This window comes from Notolabrus celidotus, chromosome 20 (genome assembly GCF_009762535.1).
Source record: "Notolabrus celidotus isolate fNotCel1 chromosome 20, fNotCel1.pri, whole genome shotgun sequence".
NCBI lineage: Eukaryota > Metazoa > Chordata > Actinopteri > Labriformes > Labridae > Notolabrus > Notolabrus celidotus.
The window spans coordinates 480030-506483 of record NC_048291.1 but is presented as its reverse complement, the minus strand read 5'-3'; the positions used below and the strand labels follow the sequence as shown (position 1 = coordinate 506483).

The window sequence follows — 26454 nt, the reverse complement described above, 5'->3', positions numbered from 1 at the left end:
CTTTATCAAAAAGGAAAGTTTGAAGCCTACTGTTAAAAGTAGAGAGGGTGTCTGCCTCCCGGACCCTGACTGGTAGATGATTCCAAAGGAGAGGGGCCTGATAACTGAAGGCTCTACCTCCCATACTACTTTAAGAGACTTTAGATGTCGGAGTATGAAGAGGTTTGTGGGTCAGAAGGATTTTCTGGGGAGGCGGTGTAGAGACTTATGAGGGCAGCCTGATGTAAGGGAGTTACAGTAGACCGACCTGGAGGAAACAAACTCATGTTTCCTCATATTTCACATGGTATTGGCCACGCCCACATCATCAGTAAGATCTTTCTGGGTCAGAGTGAATCAAGCAGAAACAGGAGGAGAGTCTGACTCAGTCTTTGCGTTCCTCATTGAACCACACGTGACAGAAAAGTCGGCATTGATACAAAAACTTTATTCTCACAATATCAAAAATGACAGACCTACAGAGATTTGTAGATTAAGATGAATTAAGAGAGAAAACAACGGTGACTAAAGCGACTCCTGGTGGCCGGTCTGAGCATTTCTGGTGTTTGTTGGTGAGGTGCCGAGCTGAGCGGCAGCAGCAGCAGCACCCAGTCTGTTAAATAGTGACACTCACACACACACAGGACAGCTCAACAGAAACATGAGAGCGGTTTGCATTCGATCCTGACGACAGCAACAATTATACAAAAATCAAAAAAACAAGAAGACAACGAATGCATCGAAGGAATTCCTTGAAAGATAAAATGTTCCTACTTCTGCATAATTTGGGGGAGAAGAAAGAAAAAAGTTAAACTCCTTCCAATTATTCTAAAACTAAGTGTTCGTCATGAAAAGAACTACAGGAGGCGGAGTTAATCAGTATCTACAGAAAGAGAGAAGAAGAGGAGGAGGAGGAGGAGGAGTGGAAGGAGAGAAAGAAGATGGCCGTCTTTATTTATCTGAGGAGAAGAGACAACAGTCATGGGCCCCGTAGAATCCGCCTCGCCCCCCCGACACCTTTCACAGTGAGCGCTCTGCCAGGCTCGGGCAGCGCAGCAGAAATCCAGCTCCTGGTCGAAGGGGGTCCGGCAGGGTTTCTGTCTCACTGCCCTGAGTTCAGACTGACAGGAGCGTCCAGCAGCAGCAGGATGGAGGGAGGGAGGGAGGGAGGGAGGCCGGTGTGAAATGGTGCGGGAGGTTTCAACACATCATGGCTGTTTGTTTGTTTGTTTGTTTGTTTGTTTGTTTGTTTGTTGTTGTTGTTGTGGGGTGTTGTTTTAATCTTGAAAAACTTCACAGGAAATAGTCGGCTACTGGTTTCTTGGAGGGGATGCCTCTGGTCTCTTGCGGCGCTGCTTCGAAGATGATGAACTCCCGCTGTAGATGCTCGTCCAGCTCCAAGATGGCCGCCACGTTCCCACACCTGAGGAATCATCAAACACAGGAAGAGAGAGAGAGAGAGAGAGAGAAGAGTTAAGAACCATATGATTTAGATTTAACTCCTCGTGTGCTGTGAGCAGCTACAGTCAGCAGAGCCACCCCTCTCTCTGTGGAGAGACCTTATCTCTCAAAGCTCTCATGGAGACCTGTCACTCAGCTGCAGCCTCCAGCTGAGCGTCTCCACCTTCAGTCAGCTGATTCACATCCTAACATGCTTTAAACTTCAAACACCTCCCTGAGACCTGAACCAGATATGAGACCACATCATGTTTGATCCAGGGGAGAGGAAATCAAAATAATGTGTTTGAGTTCTTCATCAGTTAATCCATACTCCATTCATTTTTGACATCCCTGCTTTAAATTGTTGTCAATTTACAGGAAGGAGACTACGCAGTCTCTGAACCAGAACCAGCAGACTGAGGGACAGTTTGATCCACCAGGCAGTCAGGATGCTGAACTCTCTCCCTGGTTTGCCCCCTCTTCCCATAGTACCCCCTTCACAGACTTAACCCGGTCACTATTAGCTTACTTATCTTTTTCTCCCTTTCCTCTGTATCTGTTGTTGTCGTTGCTAGAGTCTGAGACAGAAATGTAATATCAAATCCTCAGTATGTCTGCTGCATACTGCAGTTTTTGACAATAAAGAAGACTGACTTAAAGTAAAGCTGCATTATTCAATGTCTTCCCAACAAACAGGCGTCACTTCTGCTGGGGTCACAGATAAAGTCAGCTGTTTGCTGGAGGCAGGCGTTCAGTCACCAGGGGAGCTTCAGAGCGAGTGGATTTCTGTTGCTGTTAGAAGCTGCACATAAAGACAAAGCTCACAAAGTAAATCAGCCGCAGAGCGCCTTCTTCTGACGGCTACGCCTTCAGAGTGCGAACGGCACGGCGCGAACGGCACGGCGTACATGCACGGCGTTGCCGCGGGCTCAAACACGTCCTGACACGCAGATCAAACCTGGACTTGAAACGAGGTCAGAAAAGGGAGATAACGTGAAAGCTGCGACTCGTCGGACCAGTCGTCTGCTCTAAAGGTTGCTCCACCTGTTTTCTCTCTTTGGGTTCAGAGAGGGAAACAAGTCTCTCTCTCTCTCTAACACCTTTATGTTAAAAACAAAGACTATGATTTGAATATGTGCAGGAGGGTGGAGCTTCCTTTGTTTCATATTTAGTCCTGGTTTGAAGGTTTTAAATATCTGCAAAGGGTCAACTCTGTTTGGATCCTCACTTCTTGCATGTCACAAAGACCTGACAGGAAGTCTGAATGTCCCGGCGGTGCATGACGAGTTCAGGTACGTGACTGGTGGAGGATAAACTCTGGTTTTTAAAAAGTCAAAGACAGAAGAGTTTGATTTCGATCTGATCCAAACTGAAGCGCTCAGAGAATCTCATTGGACGTTAGAGTTTTGGCTCGATGCTCAGGAATGTGCGGTCTGTTGCTTCCTGTTATTTGAAGACAGGAAGGGGACATCCTGCTGTTGTGTGTTAAGCTCCGCCCCCCTCACCTGTAGCAGTAGTTGGGTGCCGACCACACGGTGAGCACCGTCTCGTTGAAGTGCCACTTGTATCCCTCCATGACCAGCTGGTGAGCTCGACAGATCATGTGGATGTCGTTGGCGGCGTTGAACTGAGCCACGACGTCGCTCCCGAACAAGTAGCCGGCCCCTCTGGGACTGACCCCCCACCCTGTGGTGTCTGAAGGAGAGGAGAACAGGCAGGTGAACATCATCAGCATGCTTAATAAGGTTTCTCTGGACCCTCATCAGGGTTAGAAGGGGGGCTCGTTTACCTTCAGGGTCCGACCACAGCAGGTCACACATCGGCCCGTCATGAGGTACTTCTTGTTTTCTGTCGATGGTCCTGATCTGGTCCAGGGTCTGGATGGAAGGAGACAGACCGCCGTGCACGCAGAAGATCTGAAGGAGAAGAAGAACACGATGAAGAACAGAAACATCGACACGCCTCTCTGAACGTGGAGGAGGACGATGATTCGTCACGCCGCCTCACCTTGCCGTCGATGATGGCAGAGAGCGACAGGTAGTCGAAGATCTCCGTGCAGTATCTCCACACGGTGACCGAGCCGTATTTACGGAGGCACTCGTCGTAGAAGCCGTAGACCTGGGTGATTTGGCGAGACTCGTGGTTCCCCCGGATCAAGGTTATCCTGTCTGGGTAGCGGACCTGAGAGGAAGACGCAAAGAGGACTTCAGGAGTCAGTGTGCACGTCAGAGGAGGTTTTAAAGGTCCTGATGAGAGCAGTATTTTAACCACAGAGGGACAAACACAGCTGAGACTCCAACTAATGACTCCTCGGTCTCTGCAAACATGACTGACTACATACTGTCTGAGCTTTAATGAGGGGTGGAACATCTGAGAGAGGGTTTGGATATCATTTGAAAGTGCTGTCAGTAAATGAGTGCAGACACATGAAACATCAGAGTCCTGGGATCTGTTTTATTTGTTGTAGAGCTGCCTGAAATGTGGGTTTCTTTTCTGGTGTTTTTAGGAGGGGCTCTCTCAGTTTCCTTAGACAGTTACTGATCATGAATCCCTAAAACAAAGATACAGAAAAGAAACAGAAACTTCATCATTGGTCAAAAACCAAAGAGTGGTCACCTTAAGAGCTAGCAGAAGAAGGAATGTCTCCACACTGTAGAAGCCTCTGTCCACAAAGTCGCCCATGAAGAGATAATTTGTCTCTGGGACGTCGCCGCCAACCTGCCACACGATTCAAAACAGAGAATTAAACACAGGAATGAGGAGTGTGAGTACATGAAAGAGTCTGAACTAGCATGTTTTCTACAGCTGGAGTCATGTGACCGAGGTTTCCCCTTCTGTAATCCCTGAATCAAGGATTCTCCTCCTCCTCCTCCTCTCCTCATCCATGTTGTCTTTCTGGTCCTCTGAAAACCTCTGACCTGTTGACTCCAGGCCTGGCTCCGCTCATCATGACTTTGGTTTGTTGTTGTAGTTAAGTGAAATACGATCTGGTGATAACACAGAGTCTTTTATTCTGAAAATTAACCGGATGTTTTCATTTGGTTTTGGTGAAACCTGACTTCCTGTCCCGCTCCATCTGCTCTGTTGAGATTGATGCGTCGTGCTCCGGCATCCGGCACAAATAGAAGTCTTGTGGATCTGATCCGGAGGACTCAGACCTGCTGGACTGGACTCTCTAACCGAGTGGATCCAGTGGAAGTTAACAAAGGAGACAGATCTGGTGGAATTCGGCTGTAAAGTGTTTTAAAAAGTAAACTTGAGACTTTTTAATCTGTTTTTTTATTTGGAGTCATTTATTTTTAGCCTTGGACTGAATTATTATTTTAATCATTGCTTTAACATTTATCTTATTTAATTATTTACTTCATGTTTTCATCTGATCTTGTTAAAGCTAGCTTACTTGTTGTATTAATTTTACTGTGTTGATTTTATTTTATCTTTAAGTATTGTATTTATATTATTGCATTTTTTCAATGTAACATTGCTGTTGTTTTCTGTCTGTTATTCTGTGAAGCACTTTGGGATGCATGTTTATATGTATGAAAGGTGCTTTATAAATAAAGTTGAGAGTTGAGTGATTCCTCTGTAAACATTCAGAACTTTAGTTTTGCTGCTGAAGTTCAGTTTTTAGGACTATAACAGTAAAGTTTGATCTTATCTTTCTCTAAAAACATGAAGAACTGACTCTTTAATATCTCTTTCCCTTCAAGTCACCGGATACACTCAGCTTGTTATTGTTGTGCAGATACGAGACAGAGAATCATAAAGACTCTGTCCTGGATCACTGCCGGTGTCAGCCTTCCTCTGAGAGACACCTGGACGAGGTGTGACTGATATCAGGAACACACATGTCCTGCAATGTGACGACTGCACACACACACACTAACACACGCACATGTTGGAACTCTAATATATTGAATTACAACTTCCTCCAGCATGAAGAGAAAACACAGCGACTGATAAGAGTTGAGTTATGAAGGGAGGAGGGACTCACTCTGAACAGCTCCTTTAAGTCATAGAACTGACCGTGGATATCCCCACACACCTGAGAGAAGAACAGGAGACGTGTTAACACCACCTTTATTTCATTTACAGTTAAAGTCTGTCCAAACAAGAGAACGTGTCTTACTGTGACAGGAGAGTCTACTCTCTGAACGTTGCTTTCTTCCACCAGAATCTCTCTGAAACACAGAAACACACTCTCATTAGTAACCAGAGCGACGTCCTCCGTGTGTTTGAGAACAGTATGTCCCTCACATCTCCATCAGAGAGGAGTTAGAAGCTTCTGTCTGTATTTCTTTAACCCTTTAATTTGACTCCACGAAGCCGACATCAGATAAAGCATCACACTGCAGCCTTTGTACGGCCGAGCAGCGTGACCGCACGATATGACAGCTTACATAAGTGTTAGGACTCGGGATGAGACGTGATGCAGTCTGGACTGAAGTAAGACCTGTTTATGTTCCACACCGCCAAGTCTTTATATTTCATACTGGGAGATATTTTACACTCTGAACACCTGCACAGCTTTTTCCACAACACCTGATCTACTTATTCTATTGTGTTGCTTTTTATATCTCCACTACGTTTTTTATTAGACTCACAACACAAAACAACACAACACAACACAACACAAAACACAAAACAACACAACACAACACAACACAAAACAACACAACACAACACAACACAACACAACACAACACAAAACAAGACAACACAAAACAACACAAAACACCACAACACAAAACAACACAAGACAACACAAAACAACACAACACAAAACAACACAAGACAACACAAAACAACACAAAACAACAACACAAAACAACACAACACAAAACAACACAAAACACCACAACACAAAACAACACAAAACAACACAAAACAACACAACACAAAACAACACAACACAAGACAAAACAACACAAGACAAAACAAGACAAAACAACACAAGACAAAACAACACAAAACAACACAAAACACCACAAGACAAAACAACACAAAACACCACAAGACAAAACAACACAAAACACCACAAGACAAAACAACACAAAACACCACAAGACAAAACAACACAAAACACCACAAGACAAAACAAGACAAAACAACACAAGACAAAACAAGACAAAACAACACAAAACACCACAAGACAAAACAAGACAACACAAAACAACACAACACAAAACAACACAAGACAACACAAAACAACACAACACAAAACAACACAAAACAACACAAAACAACACAAAACACCACAAGACAAAACAAGACAAAACAACACAAGACAAAACAAGACAACACAAAACAACACAACACAAAACAACACAAGACAACACAAGACAAAACAACACAAAACAACAAAACAACACAACAACACAAAACAAAACAACAACACAGAACAACACAGAACAACAAAACAACACAAAACAACACAAAAACACAAAACAACACAAAACAAAACACAAAACACAGAACAACAAAACACAGAACAACACAAAACAACAAAACAACACAAAACAAAACAAAACAACACAACAAAAAACAACACAAAACAAAACAAAACACAAAACACAAAACACAAAACAAAACACAAAACAACACAAAACAACAAAACACAAAACAACACAAAACACAACACAAAACAACACAAAACAAAACAACACAAAACAACAAAACACAAAACAACACAACACAACACAACACAACACAACACAACACAAAACAAAACAACACAACACAAAACAAAACAACACAAAACAACACAACACAACACAAAACAACACAAAACAAAACAACAAAACAACACAACACAAAACAACACAAAACAAAACAACAAAACACAACACAAGAATGCAGCCGTTAGACTCAGAGGCAGATCTTGTGCAGAAATATTAAATTAAATAATTAAATTAAATTAAAAAGTCTATGGTTCAAAATAAATAAATATCAAATGAATAAATAAATGGATAAAAAATAATAATTATTACAATACTAAGTTAAATAAATAAATAAAAATAATTAGAACTACAATAAAATATCAAATAAATAAATATAGATATAAATAAAAATAATTTAAATAAAACATTTAATTAATTAAATATATATTTATGTGTTCATGTATATACGTGTAATTCAATTTTTGTAGTATTATTTATTATATTTCGTATTATTATTGTTATAATTATTATTAAAATAATTTCAAAAAGTTCTGATAAACACAGTTAATTACAAAAATATATTATTAATAATAATAATAATGATTCAAAAATAATATGATTGTTATTATTCTATTATTTAACATCTATATATTTGTATTGTATTTTCCTCCCCTGACAGATGGATTGTTACCTCCTTCTACATTTTTCTTTACCCTCCGTCTGTTTTTTATTTTTGCACCAAAACATTGAGACAAATTCCTACATGTGTGAACCTACTTGATAATAAACCTGATGAGGATTCTTTATATTTGATCCTTTTAATGATGTATTGTGTTGATCTGCAACCATCACACTGTAGGAAATAAAGGCAACAGTGTTTCACTTATACGCTGGATATTAAAGGCACTTCCTGTTGCCGTCAGAGTCGCATCAGCTCTGCTTTCTGGATCTTTTGGGTCATCTTTATGAGATATTTTGCCTTGAAGGAGTTCTTCATCATCACATGTGCAGAATCAGAACAAAGGGATCAAAGCGACGTTACTCTGATGAAGGTTAAAAAGTGTTTGGAATCTAACAGAGAGAGATCTTCTACAGGACAGTCAAAGCTTGTGTTGTAGTTCTTTCCCTCCATGAGAACCCTTCCCTGTTTGTGTTCCAGCTCCCTCATGTGTTTGTTTTAGTGTCAGTGTTGGTGTTCCTCTGTTACCTGGCTTTAGCGCACAGTGCTTTGACTTCATTTTCCTTAATAAGCTCACAGCGTCGGAGCTGCTCTATCTGTCGGTCCAGGTCACTGATGTCTCCCATTGTGACACACATAGGGAGAGCTGCTCACACACTATGCTCACACTCCTCTTCTCGCTCCGGGGTCACAGGAATAACGGGCTCTTTCTTTCCTGCGGCGGTGGAGCGGGGCGATGTTTGGGAAAGGAAGAGGCTCTTCAACACTCCTGTGTCAGGACCTCGGTTCACAGATTATTTAGAAGGAGCAGCTGTGGAGGGAAAGAAAGACAAACAGATACTTTAGTGACAGGCTGAATAAAAACAACTTTCATGACACTGGAGAGGGGCTGCTTGATTAAATGCTCTGTCACACAACAGCTACCCTCACATCATGCTAACTTAGCGGTGTTTCAACCAGAAATGCTCTCAGGTTTATTTTGGATTCAAGAGTGAAATGTTGCGATATTGTGATTATTTATATAACGCTCCAAACAGATTTGACTCTGTGTGTCATTACTTCCTGACTTCCCACGGTGAAGTTAGTGAGATTAATCCTTCTCTCAACCTTTCAGGGGCATCAGCTGTCTCTGTCGAGTGTCTTGCAATTTATTAGCGATTGCAGAAATGCTGCATGGACTCCACTAGACCCTTAGACGTTTGCAGCAGACCCTTTAAGTCCTGCTAATTGCAAGAACTGGCCTCCATGGTTCTCCAGCACATCCTACAGAGTAATGGGGAATTTGGAGACCAAGTCAAGACTGTTGTGTTCCTCGAGGCCTCCTTCTTTCATCGCTCTGTGGTCCAGGTTTGATAGAAGTGGACTGGGGTCAGCATGGGCACCCTAACTCATCTACACACACAAAGTGGGATGTTCTGAGATCTTTCCATCAGTGCAGGCGCTCACTTCTGCAGCAGTTTGATCGCTCTCAATGCAAAGTACTGATCCTTAACCAGCCGTGACCCCGTCAAATCACCAGTTTGGCATCTTTGGACCACTACAGACCCGGTGCACCCCACGGGAGCTGCAGTTTTAGGGATGCTCTGACCCAGTCATCCTGCTGTAACTATTTGGACTTCTTCAAACTCACTCTCATCCTCAGACTGGATCATTTCCACTGTAAAGGAAAGACTGTTTAAGTCTAAGACCACATGGACCTGTCCTTCCACCCACCGTTATGGGGACTGTAAGATCTATCTACGATAAGGTGGACCAGCTAACCCAGCACCAGAGTAGCATCATGTTAACAGAGCTAACGCCGGACACCAACGCCACATTGGAAGGATTTCACCTGCTGTGGGCGGACAGGATACAGGAGAGCCAGACTGAACTAACTGGGGAAGAAGACCAGCTCAGTCCTGGACCCTGTGGAGGTGGTGGCTGACAGGAGGATTATGTCCAAGCTGTCGTCCCTGATGGACATTTCTTTCCTTTATATATTCTTGTTAAATTCTTGTTCTGTTCACCTTCTTGTTTGCTGCTGGAACTCCATGAATTTCCCCGTTGTGGGACGAATAAAGGAGGATCTTATCTTAAAGAGATAATCTGGATGTTCACTTCACTTATAAGTGGAGCTGATTTGTTTATATCTAACATATTAGACATCTTAAGCTTTAAAAAACTTTAATAGAAAAGAAGAGCCTTTATTTGTCATTGTCAGATGTACAATGAAATTAGAAGCGCTGCTCCTGAAGGTGCATGTTATAAATACAAATAAATTAAAAACAGGTAGAAAATATGTTTAAAAGACAAAATAAATACAGTAATAATACAAAACAAATGTTGAATATATACAGTCAGGTTGGAAGTAGAGGTATTTGGGTTTCACAGATGAAAAGTTTTCAGTTTTTAAACCTAAATAAATGAGCATATTATCTTAAAAATGACATTTTGTAGACTTGGCTTGAATATTAATCTATTTTAGAAACTTACCTCAGAACTTTTTGTGTTATTTTTATATCCCTCATTGTATCTGCTACAAGAATATGATGAATAATGTTTGTAAACTTAACGTTTGTTGACTTTAATACAATTAAACTGCTGCAAATTAACTGTTTAAGGCAATTTAAACATTAAATAACACTTGACTTTATTGGTTTATGAACACACGAGTGATAAGGAGTGAACTTTGTGTTAAAATGTACCTGATATAACCTGATATAACCTGATATCACCTGATATAACCTGATATAACATGATATAACCTGATATAACATGATATAACAGACACTGTTCGTGGAGGAATGTCGGCCTATGGGCGTAGCTACACAGAGAGCTAGCTTAGCTTACATCACAGCTAACGACGTCAGAGAAGAACTGATTCTCTGAGAACTTCGTCTCCATTTTGTTCAGGAAATGATTCTGAATATAAACCGTAACGTCTACAGTTTCTTATATTACACCCACACACACTTATTTCATTCACAGGGGGACACAAAGCGTATGGAGGTCTGTTTGCGTGTGCTGCGTTAGCCTGTTAACCACGGCTGCTGGTGTTCTATCGATTAGTGCGTCCCGACAAGATGTGGGAACTCGCTGTTCTGCGCATGCTCAGAGGCGCAACCCGGGCGTTTGTCACAAATGGGGGCATTATTTGAGACAGGGTGGGAGTTTAATGAGATACACTTCTCCTGAATGAGAATCAGAACATATCCCCCGTATTATTAAAGAGAAAATCCAGTGAGTAGGGTAGTAATTTAAATATCTATATATGAATATATTGTAATACATTTCTACTGGTGTAAAAGTTTCATATTAGATGACTAAAACATGCGCACTAAACTCTTACAACACATGTACTCAAGTTTAGAGTAAAACACACAAACATGACTCCAATTGACAGCCTCTGCTACCGTTAGCAGTGTTTGATATAGTAACACAACTCATCAGAACACCTAACAGCACCTGGCTAACTTACACAGACGGCGTCAACACTGGTTAGCAGCTAATGCTAACAGGACTCCCCATGACAGGATATTCTCCTTTTAAAACTCTTATTCGATGAAATTCTTAAAGTAATAATCACCGTGATGTGAGTGACGGCTGAACTTCAGGGAACAGACACGGTTAAGTCTCATTCCGTGGCTCGTTTGTCCGCCGGCTCCTCTTCTCCGGGTCGTCGTTGCCGGTTCGCTCCAGCCGCTCGTGAACGCGCGCAGACTGTCACTTCCGGAGTCGGGGGCGCGCTCAGCTTCTCCCGGGCTGTTTAGTGACGAAGGAGCTGCTGGGTTACTTTATACTGAGTTTAATGAGTAAACTCCTTCATTTAAGGACATTAAGTTAATATATATGCTGCTTATATAAATGAAAATAAGGCTTTATAACGTCTGAGATGATAATGTAACCATCTAGGTCACAATATAGGCCAACTGTAATTAAAGCTACAGTAAGGAGTTTTAAGCTGGTGACGTTGTTGTTGTTGTTGTTGTTTTGAGTTAGGTTGTATGAGGTACCTGTTCGTATATTTTTTATTAACAAGTTGCACAACAAATAATACCATGAATAACCCACAGCAGCACAGAATGATACATTTAATGACAACAGGACATAATAAATGTGAGAGTAAATATAAAGAAACAAGAAAATAAATATTGTAACGAAAACCAAAAGTACACATTTCAACGCTAGGGTTGGTAATCACGGAAAACTAGCATGAATTTGAATGTAGCATTTCTTCAGGACTCTGTCTAACCCCTCCACCCAGCCCTCAGCACATCGTTTGTGTTTTGCACTTTGTCAACACATTATCATAGTGAAAGTTAAGAAGAAGAAACGTACTTTATTAATCCCCAGGGGGAAATTCAATTTTTTCACTCGTGCTATTTTTTGGTCATGCTACACACAGTTTCTGGTATAAACATACAATCATGCACACACATGCAGTGAACATGCTTAGGGAAAGATGTCAGAGTGAGGATGCTGCCATCAACCAGCACACCCCGAGCAGTTGGGAGTTCAGTGCCTTGCTCAAGGGCACCTCGGCAGTGCCCAGGCAAGAGAACCAGCACCTCTCCAGCCACCAGTCCACTGGGACTCGAACCGGCGACCCTTCGGCTCCCATGCCAAGTCCCTATGGACTGAGCTACTGCTACACAAACAAACATGAAATGTACGCTTTGCAGGAGGCGGGCAGAGCAGCAGCACAGGATCTGATTGGTTTCATCGTTTGGCTCCTGATGGCAGATTGACTCAAGTTGAAGCCGTAAATAAAACAACAATCTTAAAAAGCATTCTGGAGCCTGAGATATAAACATCTAAAGATGGAGGCAGAAAAGGTTTGACTTAATCAAATACTGACCACATTTTTTAAACCACTTAAAATTTTATTCACATGTTTTTCTTTACAGTGTAACATGAATCCACAACACACTGCAGGAGGATGTAAAATAAAGGTTGTACAGAGTTCAGCAGGAATGTGCACACTGGTTTTCTTTGTGTAAGTTTGTGTATCTGTACCGTGTTTAAAAATGAGTTTTCTGGATCACCACTCTGAATAAAGACATAATGTTCATGCACGTAAAATAACCTTCAATAATCTTTGATAGGAACTAAAATTAAAAGGTACCTTTGGTCACTTCAGCCATGTTTGCATAATCACCCATTCACTATACATCAGCTCTTGCATAACTCTCTCTCTAAGGCACAATATTTACACTGGTTTTGATCTGTCTCTTTGGTCTTCTGTTCCTGTTGTTTGACTTTAATGTCACACACTTTGACTTATTCTCCATGTATGAAAGGTGCTGCTCAGATAAAGAGTATTACTAAGCTTGGTCCTTTCTTATTATGGTATGTATAATGTCAGTGCGTGAGCTTTCTTATTGTTACGACAGCCCAACCAAGTATTTATCAGCCCCTCCTCTGTGTGGAATTCTCATGCCCTTCTCTTTAAAATGTTGAACCATGAGAGGGATTGTCTTAGTGCAGTTTCTGTCAGTGAGTTTGGTGCGAGATCTAAAAGAGTGTTTTCTGCTCTTTGTAACAGAATAATCAGATTTTCTTCACTGGGATGCGCTCAAGTATGGAATAAGATTTAAAATGAAGTCTTTGGTGCTCAATGCACTGAGACAGACACCAGAGAACCGTCTTTATGTGTTATTGACTCCTCCATTCAGGCTGCAGTCAGTCTACATGCTGTGAAGGAGGTGTGCAAAGATGCAAAATAAAATCATTAAAAATCCTCACTGCATGAAAGTTAAAGTAAAAAGCCTGTTCTGTAAATGTAAGGCATAAAAAGCAGATTCATGAGTTAAGATGTTAAAAACTAAAGTAAAGTACAGACGCCTGAAACTCTGCTGGAGTGCAGAGACGGTGAGTTTGTACCTCCTCTGTTTCATGTAGGAGGAGAGTCTGCCTCTGTCAGAGAGTCTCATATCAGACTGAAATAAATCTTCAGATGAAAAGCTCCCACGTCCGTCTTATTCATCGAGCTGCTGCTGCTGCTGCTGCTGCTGCTGCTGCTGCTGCTACAGCTGCTGCTGCTGCTGCTGCTGCTGCTGCTGCTGCTGCTGCTGCTGCTGCTGCTGCTGCTGCTGCTGCTGCCGTGTGGGCGGCTCACAGGGAACAGAAGTATCTGTGCACGGGGAAAGCAGCGAGTCCGGCCAGAGCGATGCCCAGACTGTCTCCCACGCTGGCAGCAGCCATCGCAAACTCCCTCTGTCTGTCCTCCGTCTGTGGGACGACAGACAGACAGACAGACAGACAGACAGACAGACAGACAGACAGACAGACAGACAGACAGACAGACAGACAGACAGACAGACAGACAGACAGTGGGATAAACACACTTAACTTTTCATGCAGTGATCACAAACAAACAGCTCAGGGTAGATTCATGTTGTGTGTCTGATCCTGACCTCTTTGCTGATGAAGTAGAAGGTGTTGACGTATGCAGCTCCACCCAGCAGACCCTCGTACAGGATGATGACAAACACCACCCAGGCGCTGCTCAGGAACTGGTACTTTACTGCGAACAGGAGCAGCACGGCGTTCACCACCTGAGGAGGGCAGACAGACGATCAGAGCAAACTTAAACTCTGAGAACACAACATGTATGTTTTTTGGTATTGTGCATTTCTCTTGGATGTTTTTGGAGATCAAAATGAACCAAAAAGTTTTAAAAATGCAGCTTAAACATCTGCTCTCTTTCCTTTCTGCAGGACTCTGCAGTTACTTCTCATCTTCTGCAGAACTGAGGCTTCTAAATTATTAATCAGGCAACAGTTATCTGCTAAGCTTCACCTATCAGGCTACTCCCTTTGACCTCTTTAGTGTTTTATCTTCAAACTTCCTCTCCCTCCAAAAGAAGTCCTCTTTCTCAGCTGATCTGTAGTTTCTGTTCCTCACCTGCAGCAGAGAGAGAGCCCACAGCTTCCTGATCTTCAGACAGCACAGGGACGACCGAGACACCAGCACGCCTACCTGGTACAGCGTCTGGTACCTGGACACACACAGGGAGGAGGTTCACGTGTACGCTCGGTATAAATGAAGAAAATCCTTCAGAATAAAAGTCCGGTGAGGTTTACTGACCAGCGGTACTGCTCTGCATGAGAGAGGAAGAAGTTTGGGAAGTACAGAAGCTCCATCTGGAAAAAGAGAAGAGTGATTTAAGCCAAGAGTCAAAGTCTGAGAGTTGTGCGTACGTTTGCAGAACTGGGGACGTGGTTTAGTTAACAGGGAGGTGAGCATGTTGTAGCTTCTACATAAAGCCTCACAACAGGTCCTCAGAGATCAATGGGTCACATCTCTGAGGGGACGTCTAGGTTTCATTCAGTCTGACTTTAAAAAACAGGATTTTAATGCCCTAGAAACTCTTAAAAATCATGTTATTAGAGAAACTCTTCTGAGCACGCTCCATTTAGGTGGGTATGTTTCATTTTAGAGAGATATTGAGAATTTTTAATCATGAACTAAAAACATATTTATTCAGTCTGGCTTTTATGTAGGGTTTCACAATTTCAAGATAGGCTGGACGCTCTGCCTCCCCTCCTTTTTAATTTGAATGAGGGAAGGAAAGTGAGGACAGAGAGAAGGATGGATGTAAGAAAGAAGACAAGGAAGGCAGAGCCAGGTTGGAAAGCCCTTCTGGGCTAACCCTCCACCGGGTGAGGCTGTCCACACTGCCTCACCCTACTCTCCTATTATCATGAGGGAAGAGAGAGAGAGGGATGTAAGAAAGAGGAGAGGGGAGGCAGAGCTGATGTAAAAAGAAGAGAACCAGTAAGATGGATCCAGGTTGAAGAGACTTTCTAAGCTAGAATCAAACCCTACCAAGTTAAGCTGTACGCTCTGCCTCCCCCTTTCTTTTTCATTTTTATGAGGAAGGACAGAGAGAGAGAGGAAGACATGTTGGAAAGCGGACAGGGAAGGGAGAGCCGAGGCAAAAAGTTTCTTTGGTCTTGAGTCCACCCCTACCAAGTTAGGCTGTACGCTCTACCTCCCCCCACTTTCCTGTTTTCACAAGGAAAGAAAGTGAGGAGAGAGAGATGTAAGAAAGACGTCAAGGAAGGCAGAGCCGAGAACTTCACAGACAAGCCAGGTTGAAAAGCCTTTCTAAGCTAGATCTAGACCCTGCCAGGTTAGGCTGTATGCTAAGAGAGAGAGAGAGAGAGAGAGAGAGAGAGAGAGAGAGAGAGAGAGAGAGAGAGAGAGAGAGAGACAGAGAGAGAGAGACAGAGAGAGAGAGAGAGAGAGCTTACCAGGCCCTGGTTGATGAAATACTCGGCGAAGTAGACGAGTCCGAGAGGAAACACGAACTTCAGCAGGCCCTGCTCACAGAGAAGAAGTATCAGAGGAAACAGGTGGAGACAGAAACACTGGAGTGTGTGTTAAGGTGAGAAGGAAGCTCACTCTGATGACGTGCAGTTTCTCCTGGAAGCTGAGGAGGCCGGTGTGTCGCTCCTCTGAGACATTCAGGGGAAAGAGCAGAATATTAAAATCACACCTCAGCCTCAGGAACAGTGAGGGACACACTCTTCCATCCGTCTGAGCAATGACTCATTTTTGAGCTTTAATATTTTATCAGACATTTTCTTACATTTTAATCTGCTCCTCTGTTACTGCCAGGATTACTGCTAACATTCTCTCTGTTATAATGTCCTCATTCAGACTCCTTCACTCTCTATAAACACTTTCACACACTTCTCTCAGGGTTCATCTTTTCATTCTGGTGTCTTCTTGGTTTATAGCTCCACATTTTAGCTCATGTTCAGGATAATGACTAGTAAGTGCTCTTATTCACTCATGCAGTCTTTGAACGCCTCCTAACCTCACACATGTCCTGTTTGGAATTAGCTTTGTGTCTGTTTTCTTCAGTTTGTCTGATGTTATTCTCATTCAGCTCGTTTTTAACCTCCCTCTCTGTCTGAAGCTGATTCCTCCCCTCTTCTTGTTGAATGAATAATCTGAAATGTTGTCAAATGAATTCAAAGCAGTATTAAATGCCGTTCTGGTCGGCCATCTTTGAAACTCTCTGTTATTTGTAGTAAGGAGAAACAGCCTGAGCGTATTATTGCATTATTTGGAGTTTTTGTCCTTACAGGTGCACAGTGTGATACCTCAGCCTTTCTGACGTTTAGTCTTGACTAACTGGAAATTCACTGAACCAACATCACAGAGTAAATAAGCAGCAAGAGTAATGTTCCAACTCAAGCTTGAAAGACTCAGATACTCCATTAAGGGCTCAGTACACACTGTTTTTAAAGTCTGGAAATCCTTCCTCTCTTAGTTTGAACAGATTGAGCTTCTAAACAGTGAAAATTATATCTGGACTCCCTGAACCTCTAATACATTTTATTTATTTATTTATTTATTTTATTTATCTAAATTCATTTATTTTATTAATTATCTTATTTAATTTAATTTAATTTATTTTACTTTATTTTAATTCATTTCATTTCTTTTTTTGAACACTTTATTTTTTACATTTTCTTTTATAATAAGAGTAATATTATTGCCAACAACTGGCATTAAACCAGTGGTCATGACTTTAAACAAATTACACACAACAACAAAAATGAAATTAATTAGACAGAAAGTAAATGTATTCATTTAATTTAATTTCTTTCTTGATTTGATTTGATTTGATTTGATTCATTCACTTATTGATCTTATTTTCCATCCATCATCTTGACCGTTTATCCCGTTCGGGGTCAAAGGGGGTGGAGCCTATCCCAGCTGACTTTGGGCCGAAGGCAGGGTACACCCTGGACAGGTCACCAACCAATCACAGGGCTTATTTTATCTTATTTAATTTTGATGTGACGAGTGAATTAATGCTAAAAAAAAAACTTCAATAAAAAGATTTCAAGTAAAGCTCAAATTAAAAATCTCCTCTGTGATGTTTACAGAAGTTTTGCCACAGTGTCAACAGGCTGAGGTGAACCGTGCCGCTCTCCTTACTGCAGGCTGATGTAGTTTAACATGTTGGATTGAGAATTGACCAACCAGAATGGAGGATTTTCCCCAGCTGGGTGGGTGATGAATGTTATGTATCTGTTTGTCACCAAGGAGCGGGACAGAATATTGATAAGGCGAGTTATCTTCATGAAGCATCAGACTATCAGAAACACGATGCGTCTCCTGATTCCAGTTTGTTACGTCTCTACACAGAGCGATAACAACATCACTTATCATTTCTGTTTCCACACACACCCACACACACACACACGACCAAGTGACACAACTTCCTCTGAACAGACCGAGATGAAGAGTTAGGACGTCTGAGGTCATGTGGTGACTCAGCGAGTTTTGAATACGACCACATCTTTATTTAATCTCCTTAAAGAGACGTTTCTATCTGATGTTTCTCCCTCACTAAACACGCCGATCTTTTCATTATCACTGATTAGATTACAGCAGAGCTCAGAAGCCTTCCTGGACTTTTACTCCTCGTCTTCACGTTTGTGTTTATACGTCTGAAAGCTTTAAATCTTCATCCCTCCATCACTAACATAAATATGAATCATTACTCCTGTTAGTCTTTGTAACTGGTACCTGGGGTTGAGTTATCCTCCTCTTCTGATCCATCCATCAGCCGCTGCCTCTGATCATCCTCTGAGCCCACAGGTGTGTACTCTGTCTCTCTGCTTTGCCACTGAGGTAAGTCAGGCGGAGGATCCAGCAGGAGGAAATAGCTGGTGCAGAAACACAGAAAGAAAGAAACATTCTTAGAAAGCTGGACGAGAGGAGGAATGAACCCAGAGGCGTGAACGTGTCGGGATGAGAGACGTGTTTTCATCGTGAGGAACTTTTATTCGTAAGAACGGATGAGGCCTTCACATCTCTCTCTGGGTCTGTTCCTGAGAGAGAGATCATGTGACTGTCAGTGGACTCACTCTGGGACAGGATAATCAATCGTCCTGTGACCGCCAAATCAAATCAGCTCCCTCACGAGCCGAACTCAACTCTCTGCCAAACTTAAAGATCCTCCTTCCTGATGATCCTGAGGAAACATTTTCATAAGAATAAACTGATTCAGAAGTCCCAGAAGCTGCAGTTCCTCTGCTGACCACTAGGGGCTGGCTCCAAAAGTGAGTCCACCACCATCAGGTCCCATTCAAAGTGTGCAGCAGAATTCAACATGTTTAAAATATGATATAAAACCCCTCCTGGTCACGACAGCTCACGTTTCTAACCAGGACATCCAAGTTAAGCTGTTAAACATGACGCTGCAGCATGGTGACGGTGGAGGAGGCGTATGGAGTGCTGGGTAGCGGCAGCAGCTAACATGAAGCATTTCAAACAAAGGCTGAAATGAGAGTTTCAAAGACACCGGCCTGAGATCAGTGAAGGATAGTTTGAGGTGTACATCATGTGAAACGTCTAATTATGTATCTTTCAGTGTAGGACGGACGGATCACTCAAAGAGGCTCTGCTCCAGTTTCTCTTCTCTTGAGGGAAAGTCTGGTGTTGTTTAGTGGATATTTCAGTACACGTTTGCAGGTATCTGAGTCTCCACTCTCTGAACTATTGATTCATTAGTGACAGCTCAGGCACAAGAGTCCGGTCTGCTGTTTGCTTAACCTCACACAGAGGAAAGTGGGCCACAGGGAGAGGCAGAGGAGTTATTTTAAGGTACGCCGCCACCGTTCACGAGCAGGTCACTCACTAAACAGAGGCGTGTGAACGCAGGCGACAGATCCAGGCGTGTTCATGTCAGATACCACACCAGCTAAGAGCTGCTCTCTTTCAACAGAGCTGGGGACAGCAAGTAGAATATTTAAGAGGACTCACCTCATCAACATGCCGACCGGGACCACCAGCATCATGAGGAGTGTAACACGAGGAGAGAGGCCCGCCTGTGTGAGAAGCGAGTAGAGGAGGGCTCCAGCAACACCAGCACCACCAGTACCAGACCCCCAACATCCCAGAACATCCCTGAGGAAGAACCAGAGTTTACAATGTTACATGGACAAGGACCAAAGCCTACAGACATGACTCTGTAGTGGAAGTCACTGCATTAAACACAGACATGACTCTGTAGTGGAAGTCACTGCATTAAACACAGACATGACTCTGTAGTGGAAGTCACTGCATTAAACACAGACATGACTCTGTAGTGGAAGTCACTGCATTAAACACAGACATGACTCTGTAGTGGAAGTCACTGCATTAAACACAGACATGACTCTGTAGTGGAAGTCACTGCATTAAACACAGACAGGACTCTGTAGTGGAAGTCACTGCATTAAACACAGACATGACTCTGTAGTGGAAGTCACTGCATTAAACACAGACATGACTCTGTAGTGGAAGTCACTGCATTAAACACAGACATGACTCTGTAGTGGAAGTCACTGCATTAAACACAGACATGACTCTGTAGTGGAAGTCACTGCATTAAACACAGACATGACTCTGTAGTGGAAGTCACTGCATTAAACACAGACATGACTCTGTAGTGGAAGTCACTGCATTAAAAACAGACATGACTCTGTAGTGGAAGTCACTGCATTAAACACAGACATGACTCTGTAGTGGAAGTCACTGCATTAAACACAGACAGGACTCTGTAGTGGAAGTCACTGCATTAAACACAGACATGACTCTGTAGTGGAAGTCACTGCATTAAACACAGACAGGACTCTGTAGTGGAAGTCACTGCATTAAACAGAGTCCAACTGATGGTTTACCTGCTGAAGAAGACGGTGAGGGACAGGAAGGAGAGTTCTCCCAGTCCAGAGCTGAAGCTGGCAAAGATGACTCCTGAGAACAAAGACAGATTCATGGATTCATTCATCAACCTCTGGAACTCCAGCGATAAACAAACAACCAACGAGTTATTAAGTGATAAGGCACTAAGGATAATAACTCTGTCCCACAGTTTTAGCACACATGTCTGTATAATCTTTCTATGTGTGTGTACCGTGTAATGATATCTTACTTGGAGGTCAAAGTTAGCAAAAGCTGCAAACTGTCCGTGCAGAACATCACTTTCAAGCTCTAGTTTGGAATCAAGTGAGATGACATCGTCTCTATTAAATGAAATAATTCCAGATGAATGTTCTGCTGTGTGTTTTAAAGGTAATCTTCCTCTTAATCTCAAAGTGAAAAAGTGAACATGAACCCGTTGACTGGAACCTGAAGGTCAGGGTCCTGCAGGTCAAATGAAGATGTTGTCGTTTTTCTCTGAAATAACTTCTCTGAGATAAGATCTCAGGAAGCTGAAGCTTCTGAAACTGAATCTAATCTTTGATCAGAGCTCAGCTCTTCCTCCAGAAAGGATGAAATATATATCAGAGAAGTTAGAGTCTTATTTTAATTTATCTTATTTTAATCTATTTCTTCATTTGAAACCTTGATGAAGTTGACCATTCACTAGATAATTCAAACTCAAACTAGTTGTGTGTAAATTACATGATTGATTCTTTAATCCTTACTTTAAATAAACATTTATTACCATTATTTAGACTGTTACTTTTAGGATTATTATTAACATTATTACTCGTATTGTTTTATTATTTGTATTACTATTATTACTCTTAATATAATTATCATTGTTATATTTATTTATTTATTTATTCAGATATTTCCCTGTTTATTTATTAAGAGTATCTGTATTGTAGAGTTTGCATTTTGCCAATAAAATAATAAATCTTAAAAAAAATATATATATAAATATAATATAAATATATATAATATAAATATATATAATAAATATATATAAGAGAGTTGAAGGTTTTAATTTGTCTGTGTACCGAGGATGCTCATCCACACGGAGGAGGAGAACGACACGAGGAGGAAGCTGGACGCTGCCATGGCGGCGCAGAACAACACTCGGATCCTAGAACACAGACGAGACAACAAAACAAGGTTTAACAGAATAAACATCACATAGATCTGCTCTCTGACGTGAACCAGTTTTAAACACTTTGCACTCTTTCATGTACCAACAACATGACATTTCACTAACAGGTTGATAAGTGGTAACTGGGGTCTTACCCGTACGGCATCTTGTGGATGAAAAAGGGAGCGGTCAGTTTGATGACGAGCGTTGGGAGGATGTCGGCTAACAGAACAGCCTGAGGAGACAAACATCAGATCCATCACTCAGACTGAGGAGGAAACTTCTCCCTCTTTAAATCATCAGTGTTCACATTCAGAAGGACTGTCAGTGTCTTCCTGCTCCATCACTGCAAAACATCACCGAGGTGCTTTGAGTTCAAGAGACCACCTACGAGCTAAGCATACAGGTGCAGCTCCTAATGCTGCATGAATCCCTTTACGTCATTATTAAAGACTTAAAAGTGTTTCGAATGATGAATAATATTTCAGAGAGGTGATAAAATGTGATTAAACACCTCAGACATTCTGTGATGTTTATTGTGCAACATTTCAGACCTCAGGAGTGAAACACTCTAACAGAAGCTGATGGACTTCCTCTTTCTTCTTTCCTTCAAAGTAAAACTCGTTTCCTGCATCATAAAGGTGATCGAAAACTCAGACGTGGACTGGATATATTTTAGAGAGTCCTTTCTGATTAATTACAACGTGTCTGAAATGCGTCTGGCACACAACGGCAGCAAAACAGCTTCACAGTGCCAAGAAGAAAGACCTTTTTCTCCAAATGTGGAAGATATATAATAAGAGGGAAGGAGCGAACTTAAAAGGCTCTGTCGCCCCAGGTTTGGTGTTTGTTCCTGGGTGCTGGAGAGAGGAGGTGGGCATTAAAGGAGAAGATACTGCGAGGTCAGAGAGGTACGAGAGGGCCTGGTTATGGAGGGCTTTCAAGTTATGGAGCAGGGAGCTGGTGGAGATGCAGGCAAGCAGCAGAGTTCAGGTCGTACTAGAGTTTATTGAGGACTCTAGCTGAGCAGAGAAAGCAGAGAATCACTCCTACATTAAGCATGTGTAACAAGACCTACAAGAAGCCTCCTGGGTCCAAACCCCAGACCCCAGACACCATCAGATCTTTATTTACCGCAGTAGAGACGGGGTTGCAGTCGTAGCGGCTGCTGTTGCTGCTGCTGCTGTTCCCTCCTCCCACGGTCAGAGCGGCCGAGGCCTGAGCAGGAACATGGAAACCAGAGAAGGAGAAGACTTTTGAAGAATCATCTTTATTGTGTTATTCAAACAGACTCAAAGATTAAAGTCTGGTAAAGCAAACAGTCTTATCTCCCCACCGTCACTGTGGCGTTCTCTGACTCTTGCTTCTTGAGGATGTCGTGGGCCGCGCTCAGCATGACAACATAAGCGAAGTTGTTGCACAATCCGAGAAGCCTGAGGAGATAAGAAGGAGATAACGCAGCGTGAGCAGACTCAGAGGCATCAATTACTGACAACTGAGCTGCTGACTGAAGCTCTCTTTAACCATCAGCCTTCATGAGGGTCATATAAACTGAATTTACATCAGGTCTAATGTCGTCCAGATGTTAAAGCTTTTCCTGAGTGCAGTGGGATTGCCTTGAGACATCACAGTTCATTTCAGTCTGTTGGTAAAATAGACTGTAGAATAAATGGACGTAGTCTCAGTGATGTCACCCATCTGTTCCTGAAGTCCTGTTCCTGAAGTCCTGTTCCTGAAGTCCTGTTCCTGAAGTCCTGTTCCTGAAGTCCTGTTTCTGAAGTCCTGTTTTGAAGCCGATCGTCAGTGACCTCACACCAGCTTGGATGAAGTTCAACATTTCCAATATGGCTGCCACCGCCGCCTGGCTTCAGAACAGGGCTTCAGAAACAGATGGGTGACATCAGGGATACTACGTCCATTATTTATACAGTCTGTTCATAACCAGCTAAAAACTCCTTATAGAAGGTTTTGTTTTTTTATATATATTTTTGGGGCTTTTTGCCTTTATTTTATAGGACAGCTGAAGAGAGACAGGAAACATGGGGAGTAGAGAGAGGGGGAAGATGCAGTGAAGTCGACTGGCCGGGAGTCGAACCGGCGACCTCTGTGACGAGGACTGTAGCCTCTATATGTGGGACACTTAGACCACTAGGCCACCAGCGCCCCTCCTTATGGAAGCTTCAAGCCTGTTTCAGAATAAACCAAATACTTGTGATAACTTTTTAATTTCCACTTTATATTCCATCATATTTCCTAAACAAGACACTAAAGTTAAATTGATTTTTTATTATTTATTTTATTTCTAAGTTATTAAAGCTGACAAACTGTGAGGAGTTTCACTTCTTCACATACTGACATAATAAGGTTCTAATATTTTTGTATTCGTGTCAAAGTGTGTTTAAATTAACTTTAGACCTGAAAGGAGGAAGCTGTGGGCTTCATTAGTTTCCACTAAAACTTAAAAACTTACATCATTATTTTTTTTCTGTCAAATAAATAATTTTACTTCAGGTATGTTAAAGTCATTTAACCTTTTAAACAGTTTAAATAATAATAATAATACATTTATATTTATTTTAGAAACGCCTCTACCAGACTGAGGACACTCACCAGAACCCGGACCAGTTCCTCCATCGTGATGACCTTCCTGTGAAGACAAACAGGACGTTTAAATAAAGTTTAAATAACGTTTAAATACAGTTTAAATAAAGTTTAAATTCAGTTTAAAATAAAGTTTAAATACAGTTTAAAATAACGTTTAAATACAGTTTAAAATAACGTTTAAAATAAAGTTTAAATACAGTTTAAATAAAGTTTAAATACAGTTTAAAATAACGTTTAAATACAGTTTAAAATAACGTTTAAATACAGTTTAAAATAACGTTTAAATACAGTTTAAATAAAGTTTAAATACAGTTTAAATAACGTTTAAAATAAAGTTTAAATACAGTTTAAATAAAGTTTAAATACAGTTTAAATAACGTTTAAAATAAAGTTTAAATACAGTTTAAAATAACGATTAAATAAAGTTTAAATAACGTTTAAATACAGTTTAAATAAAGTTTAAATACAGTTTAAATAACGTTTAAAATAAAGTTTAAAATAAAGTTTAAATAACGTTTAAATACAGTTTAAATACAGTTTAAATAACGTTTAAAATAAAGTTTAAATACAGTTTAAAATAACGATTAAATACAGTTTAAATAACGTTTAAATACAGTTTAAATAAAGTTTAAATACAGTTTAAATAACGTTTAAAATAAAGTTTAAAATAAAGTTTAAATAACGTTTAAATACAGTTTAAATACAGTTTAAATAACGTTTAAATACAGTTTAAATACAGTTTAAATAAAGTTTAAATACAGTTTAAATAAAGTTTAAATACAGTTTAAAATAACGTTTAAATAAAGTTTAAATAACGTTTAAATAAAGTTTAAATAACGTTTAAATAAAGTTTAAATAAAGTTTAAATACAGTTTAAAATAAAGTTTAAATAAAGTTTAAATACAGTTTAAAATAACGTTTAAATACAGTTTAAATACAGTTTAAAATAACGTTTAAATACAGTTTAAATAACGTTTAAATACAGTTTAAATAAAGTTTAAATACAGTTTAAAATAACGTTTAAATACAGTTTAAATACAGTTTAAATAAAGTTTAAATAACGTTTAAATACAGTTTAAATAAAGTTTAAATACAGTTTAAAATAACGTTTAAATACAGTTTAAATACAGTTTAAAATAACGTTTAAATACAGTTTAAATAAAGTTTAAATACAGTTTAAATAAAGTTTAAATACAGTTTAAAATAAAGTTTAAATAAAGTTTAAATACAGTTTAAATAAAGTTTAAATACAGTTTAAAATAACGTTTAGATACAGTTTAAATAAAGTTTAAAATAACGTTTAAATAAAGTTTAAATACAGTTTGAATACAGTTTAAATACAGTTTAAATACAGTTTAAATAACGTTTAAATAAAGTTTAAATACAGTTTAAAATAACGTTTAAAATAACGTTTAACTACAGTTTAAATAAAGTTTAAATATCGTTTAAATATAGTTTAAATATCGTCTGTAATTTAAACCTTCACATTAAAGGTTGATGAACTGACCGTCGGTGTCAGGCTGTTGAACCTCCTCCTCGGTGACGCTGTCAGGCTGCTCCATGTTTACAACCGGGTACAATAATTGAAGCTAAGCTAACCGTCAGTTAAACACATTAAATACATTACATTATTCAGCAGACTTCTCAGCTAACATGCTAACAGCCTTAATGTACCGTCACACTGACTTCAGTTTCATCTCTAATAAACGGCCGTGTTTGTTTGTTGGTTTGTTTGTTCGGCTCTCTGCTCAATTTCCACTTTCACGACGTCATGTGAGGCTGTGTTCCACATAAATAACCCCCCCGGAAACAAAACCTCAACCTGAAGTTCCCCCTTTACGGAAGCCCTAAAAGGACATGTTTACACCGCGTATGGATTAAGATTAGATAAGATAAAATGACTTTATTGATCCCCCGGGGGGAATTCAGTTGTTACAGCAACCCAGACATAAGTACAATGAAGAAGAAGTTTCAATTCAATAAGTAAAATAAAATAAAATGAAACAAAATAAAATAAAATCAATAAATTATATATATATATATATATAATTTATTTTATTTTATTGAATTTAATTTTACGTTTGCAAGTTTCCTATAATATATGTACTATTATCTAATGCTTTCAATAAAAGTTTATTAAAAAAAACTTTCACTCATTTTACTGAATTGTATTTATTTTACTGTTTTTTGACCATATAGTTTTAATCTAATTTAGTTTAGTTTTAATTTTTTTTCTTACAGTCTACTTTCTGGTTTTAATCTTTTAT

The 26454-nt window shown here is 40.4% G+C and overlaps 2 protein-coding genes across 5 annotated transcripts; both read right to left on the bottom strand.

Annotated features, from left to right (window-relative positions):
* Positions 1–406: 406 nt before the first annotated feature.
* Positions 407–11508, bottom strand: LOC117832225 (serine/threonine-protein phosphatase 4 catalytic subunit B). The gene is made up of 9 exons (XM_034711266.1): positions 11324–11508; positions 8287–8569; positions 5549–5600; positions 5414–5464; positions 4036–4137; positions 3427–3600; positions 3209–3335; positions 2925–3114; positions 407–1402 (listed from the first exon to the last, which is right to left on the bottom strand). Exons 2-9 carry the CDS (start codon positions 8394–8396, stop codon positions 1273–1275), a joined length of 936 nt encoding a protein of 311 aa, XP_034567157.1. The 5' UTR covers positions 8397–8569; positions 11324–11508; the 3' UTR covers positions 407–1272.
* Positions 11509–12599: 1091 nt separating this feature from the next.
* Positions 12600–25996, bottom strand: cln3 (CLN3 lysosomal/endosomal transmembrane protein, battenin). 4 transcript variants are annotated; one of them, XR_004635198.1, is made up of 16 exons: positions 25695–25996; positions 24194–24230; positions 22920–23016; positions 22718–22801; positions 21739–21818; positions 21495–21580; positions 20430–20502; positions 19531–19674; positions 18292–18431; positions 16147–16199; positions 15996–16064; positions 14827–14882; positions 14644–14737; positions 14154–14294; positions 13788–13968; positions 12600–13733 (listed from the first exon to the last, which is right to left on the bottom strand). XR_004635198.1 is itself a non-coding variant. In XM_034711670.1 (16 exons), exons 1-15 carry the CDS (start codon positions 25747–25749, stop codon positions 13852–13854), a joined length of 1326 nt encoding a protein of 441 aa, XP_034567561.1. In that variant the 5' UTR covers positions 25750–25996; the 3' UTR covers positions 12600–13765; positions 13811–13851. The 4 variants fall into 4 exon arrangements, 3 of the variants coding, with proteins under 3 accessions (XP_034567561.1, XP_034567562.1, XP_034567563.1); XM_034711670.1 differs by having other exon boundaries at positions 12600–13765; positions 13811–13968; XM_034711671.1 differs by having other exon boundaries at positions 12600–13747; positions 13811–13968.
* Positions 25997–26454: the final 458 nt, after the last annotated feature.

Excerpts from the sequence above, each read along its gene's own strand:
- LOC117832225 (XM_034711266.1), bottom strand. The coding sequence starts at position 8,396 with ATGTGTGTCACAATGGGAGACATCAGTGACCTGGACCGACAGATAGAG. Across the intron at positions 4,138-5,413 it reads ACTTAAAGGAGCTGTTCAGA|GTTGGCGGCGACGTCCCAGA; the intron begins GTGAGTCCCTCC and ends ATCGTGTGGCAG. Across the intron at positions 3,115-3,208 it reads GCTGTGGTCGGACCCTGAAG|ACACCACAGGGTGGGGGGTC; the intron begins GTAAACGAGCCC and ends CCTCTCCTTCAG.
- cln3 (XM_034711670.1), bottom strand. The coding sequence starts at position 25,749 with ATGGAGCAGCCTGACAGCGTCACCGAGGAGGAGGTTCAACAGCCTGAC. Across the intron at positions 24,231-25,694 it reads TCAACAGCCTGACACCGACG|GAAGGTCATCACGATGGAGG; the intron begins GTCAGTTCATCA and ends TTGTCTTCACAG. Across the intron at positions 22,802-22,919 it reads CAGAGAACGCCACAGTGACG|GCCTCGGCCGCTCTGACCGT; the intron begins GTGGGGAGATAA and ends GTTCCTGCTCAG.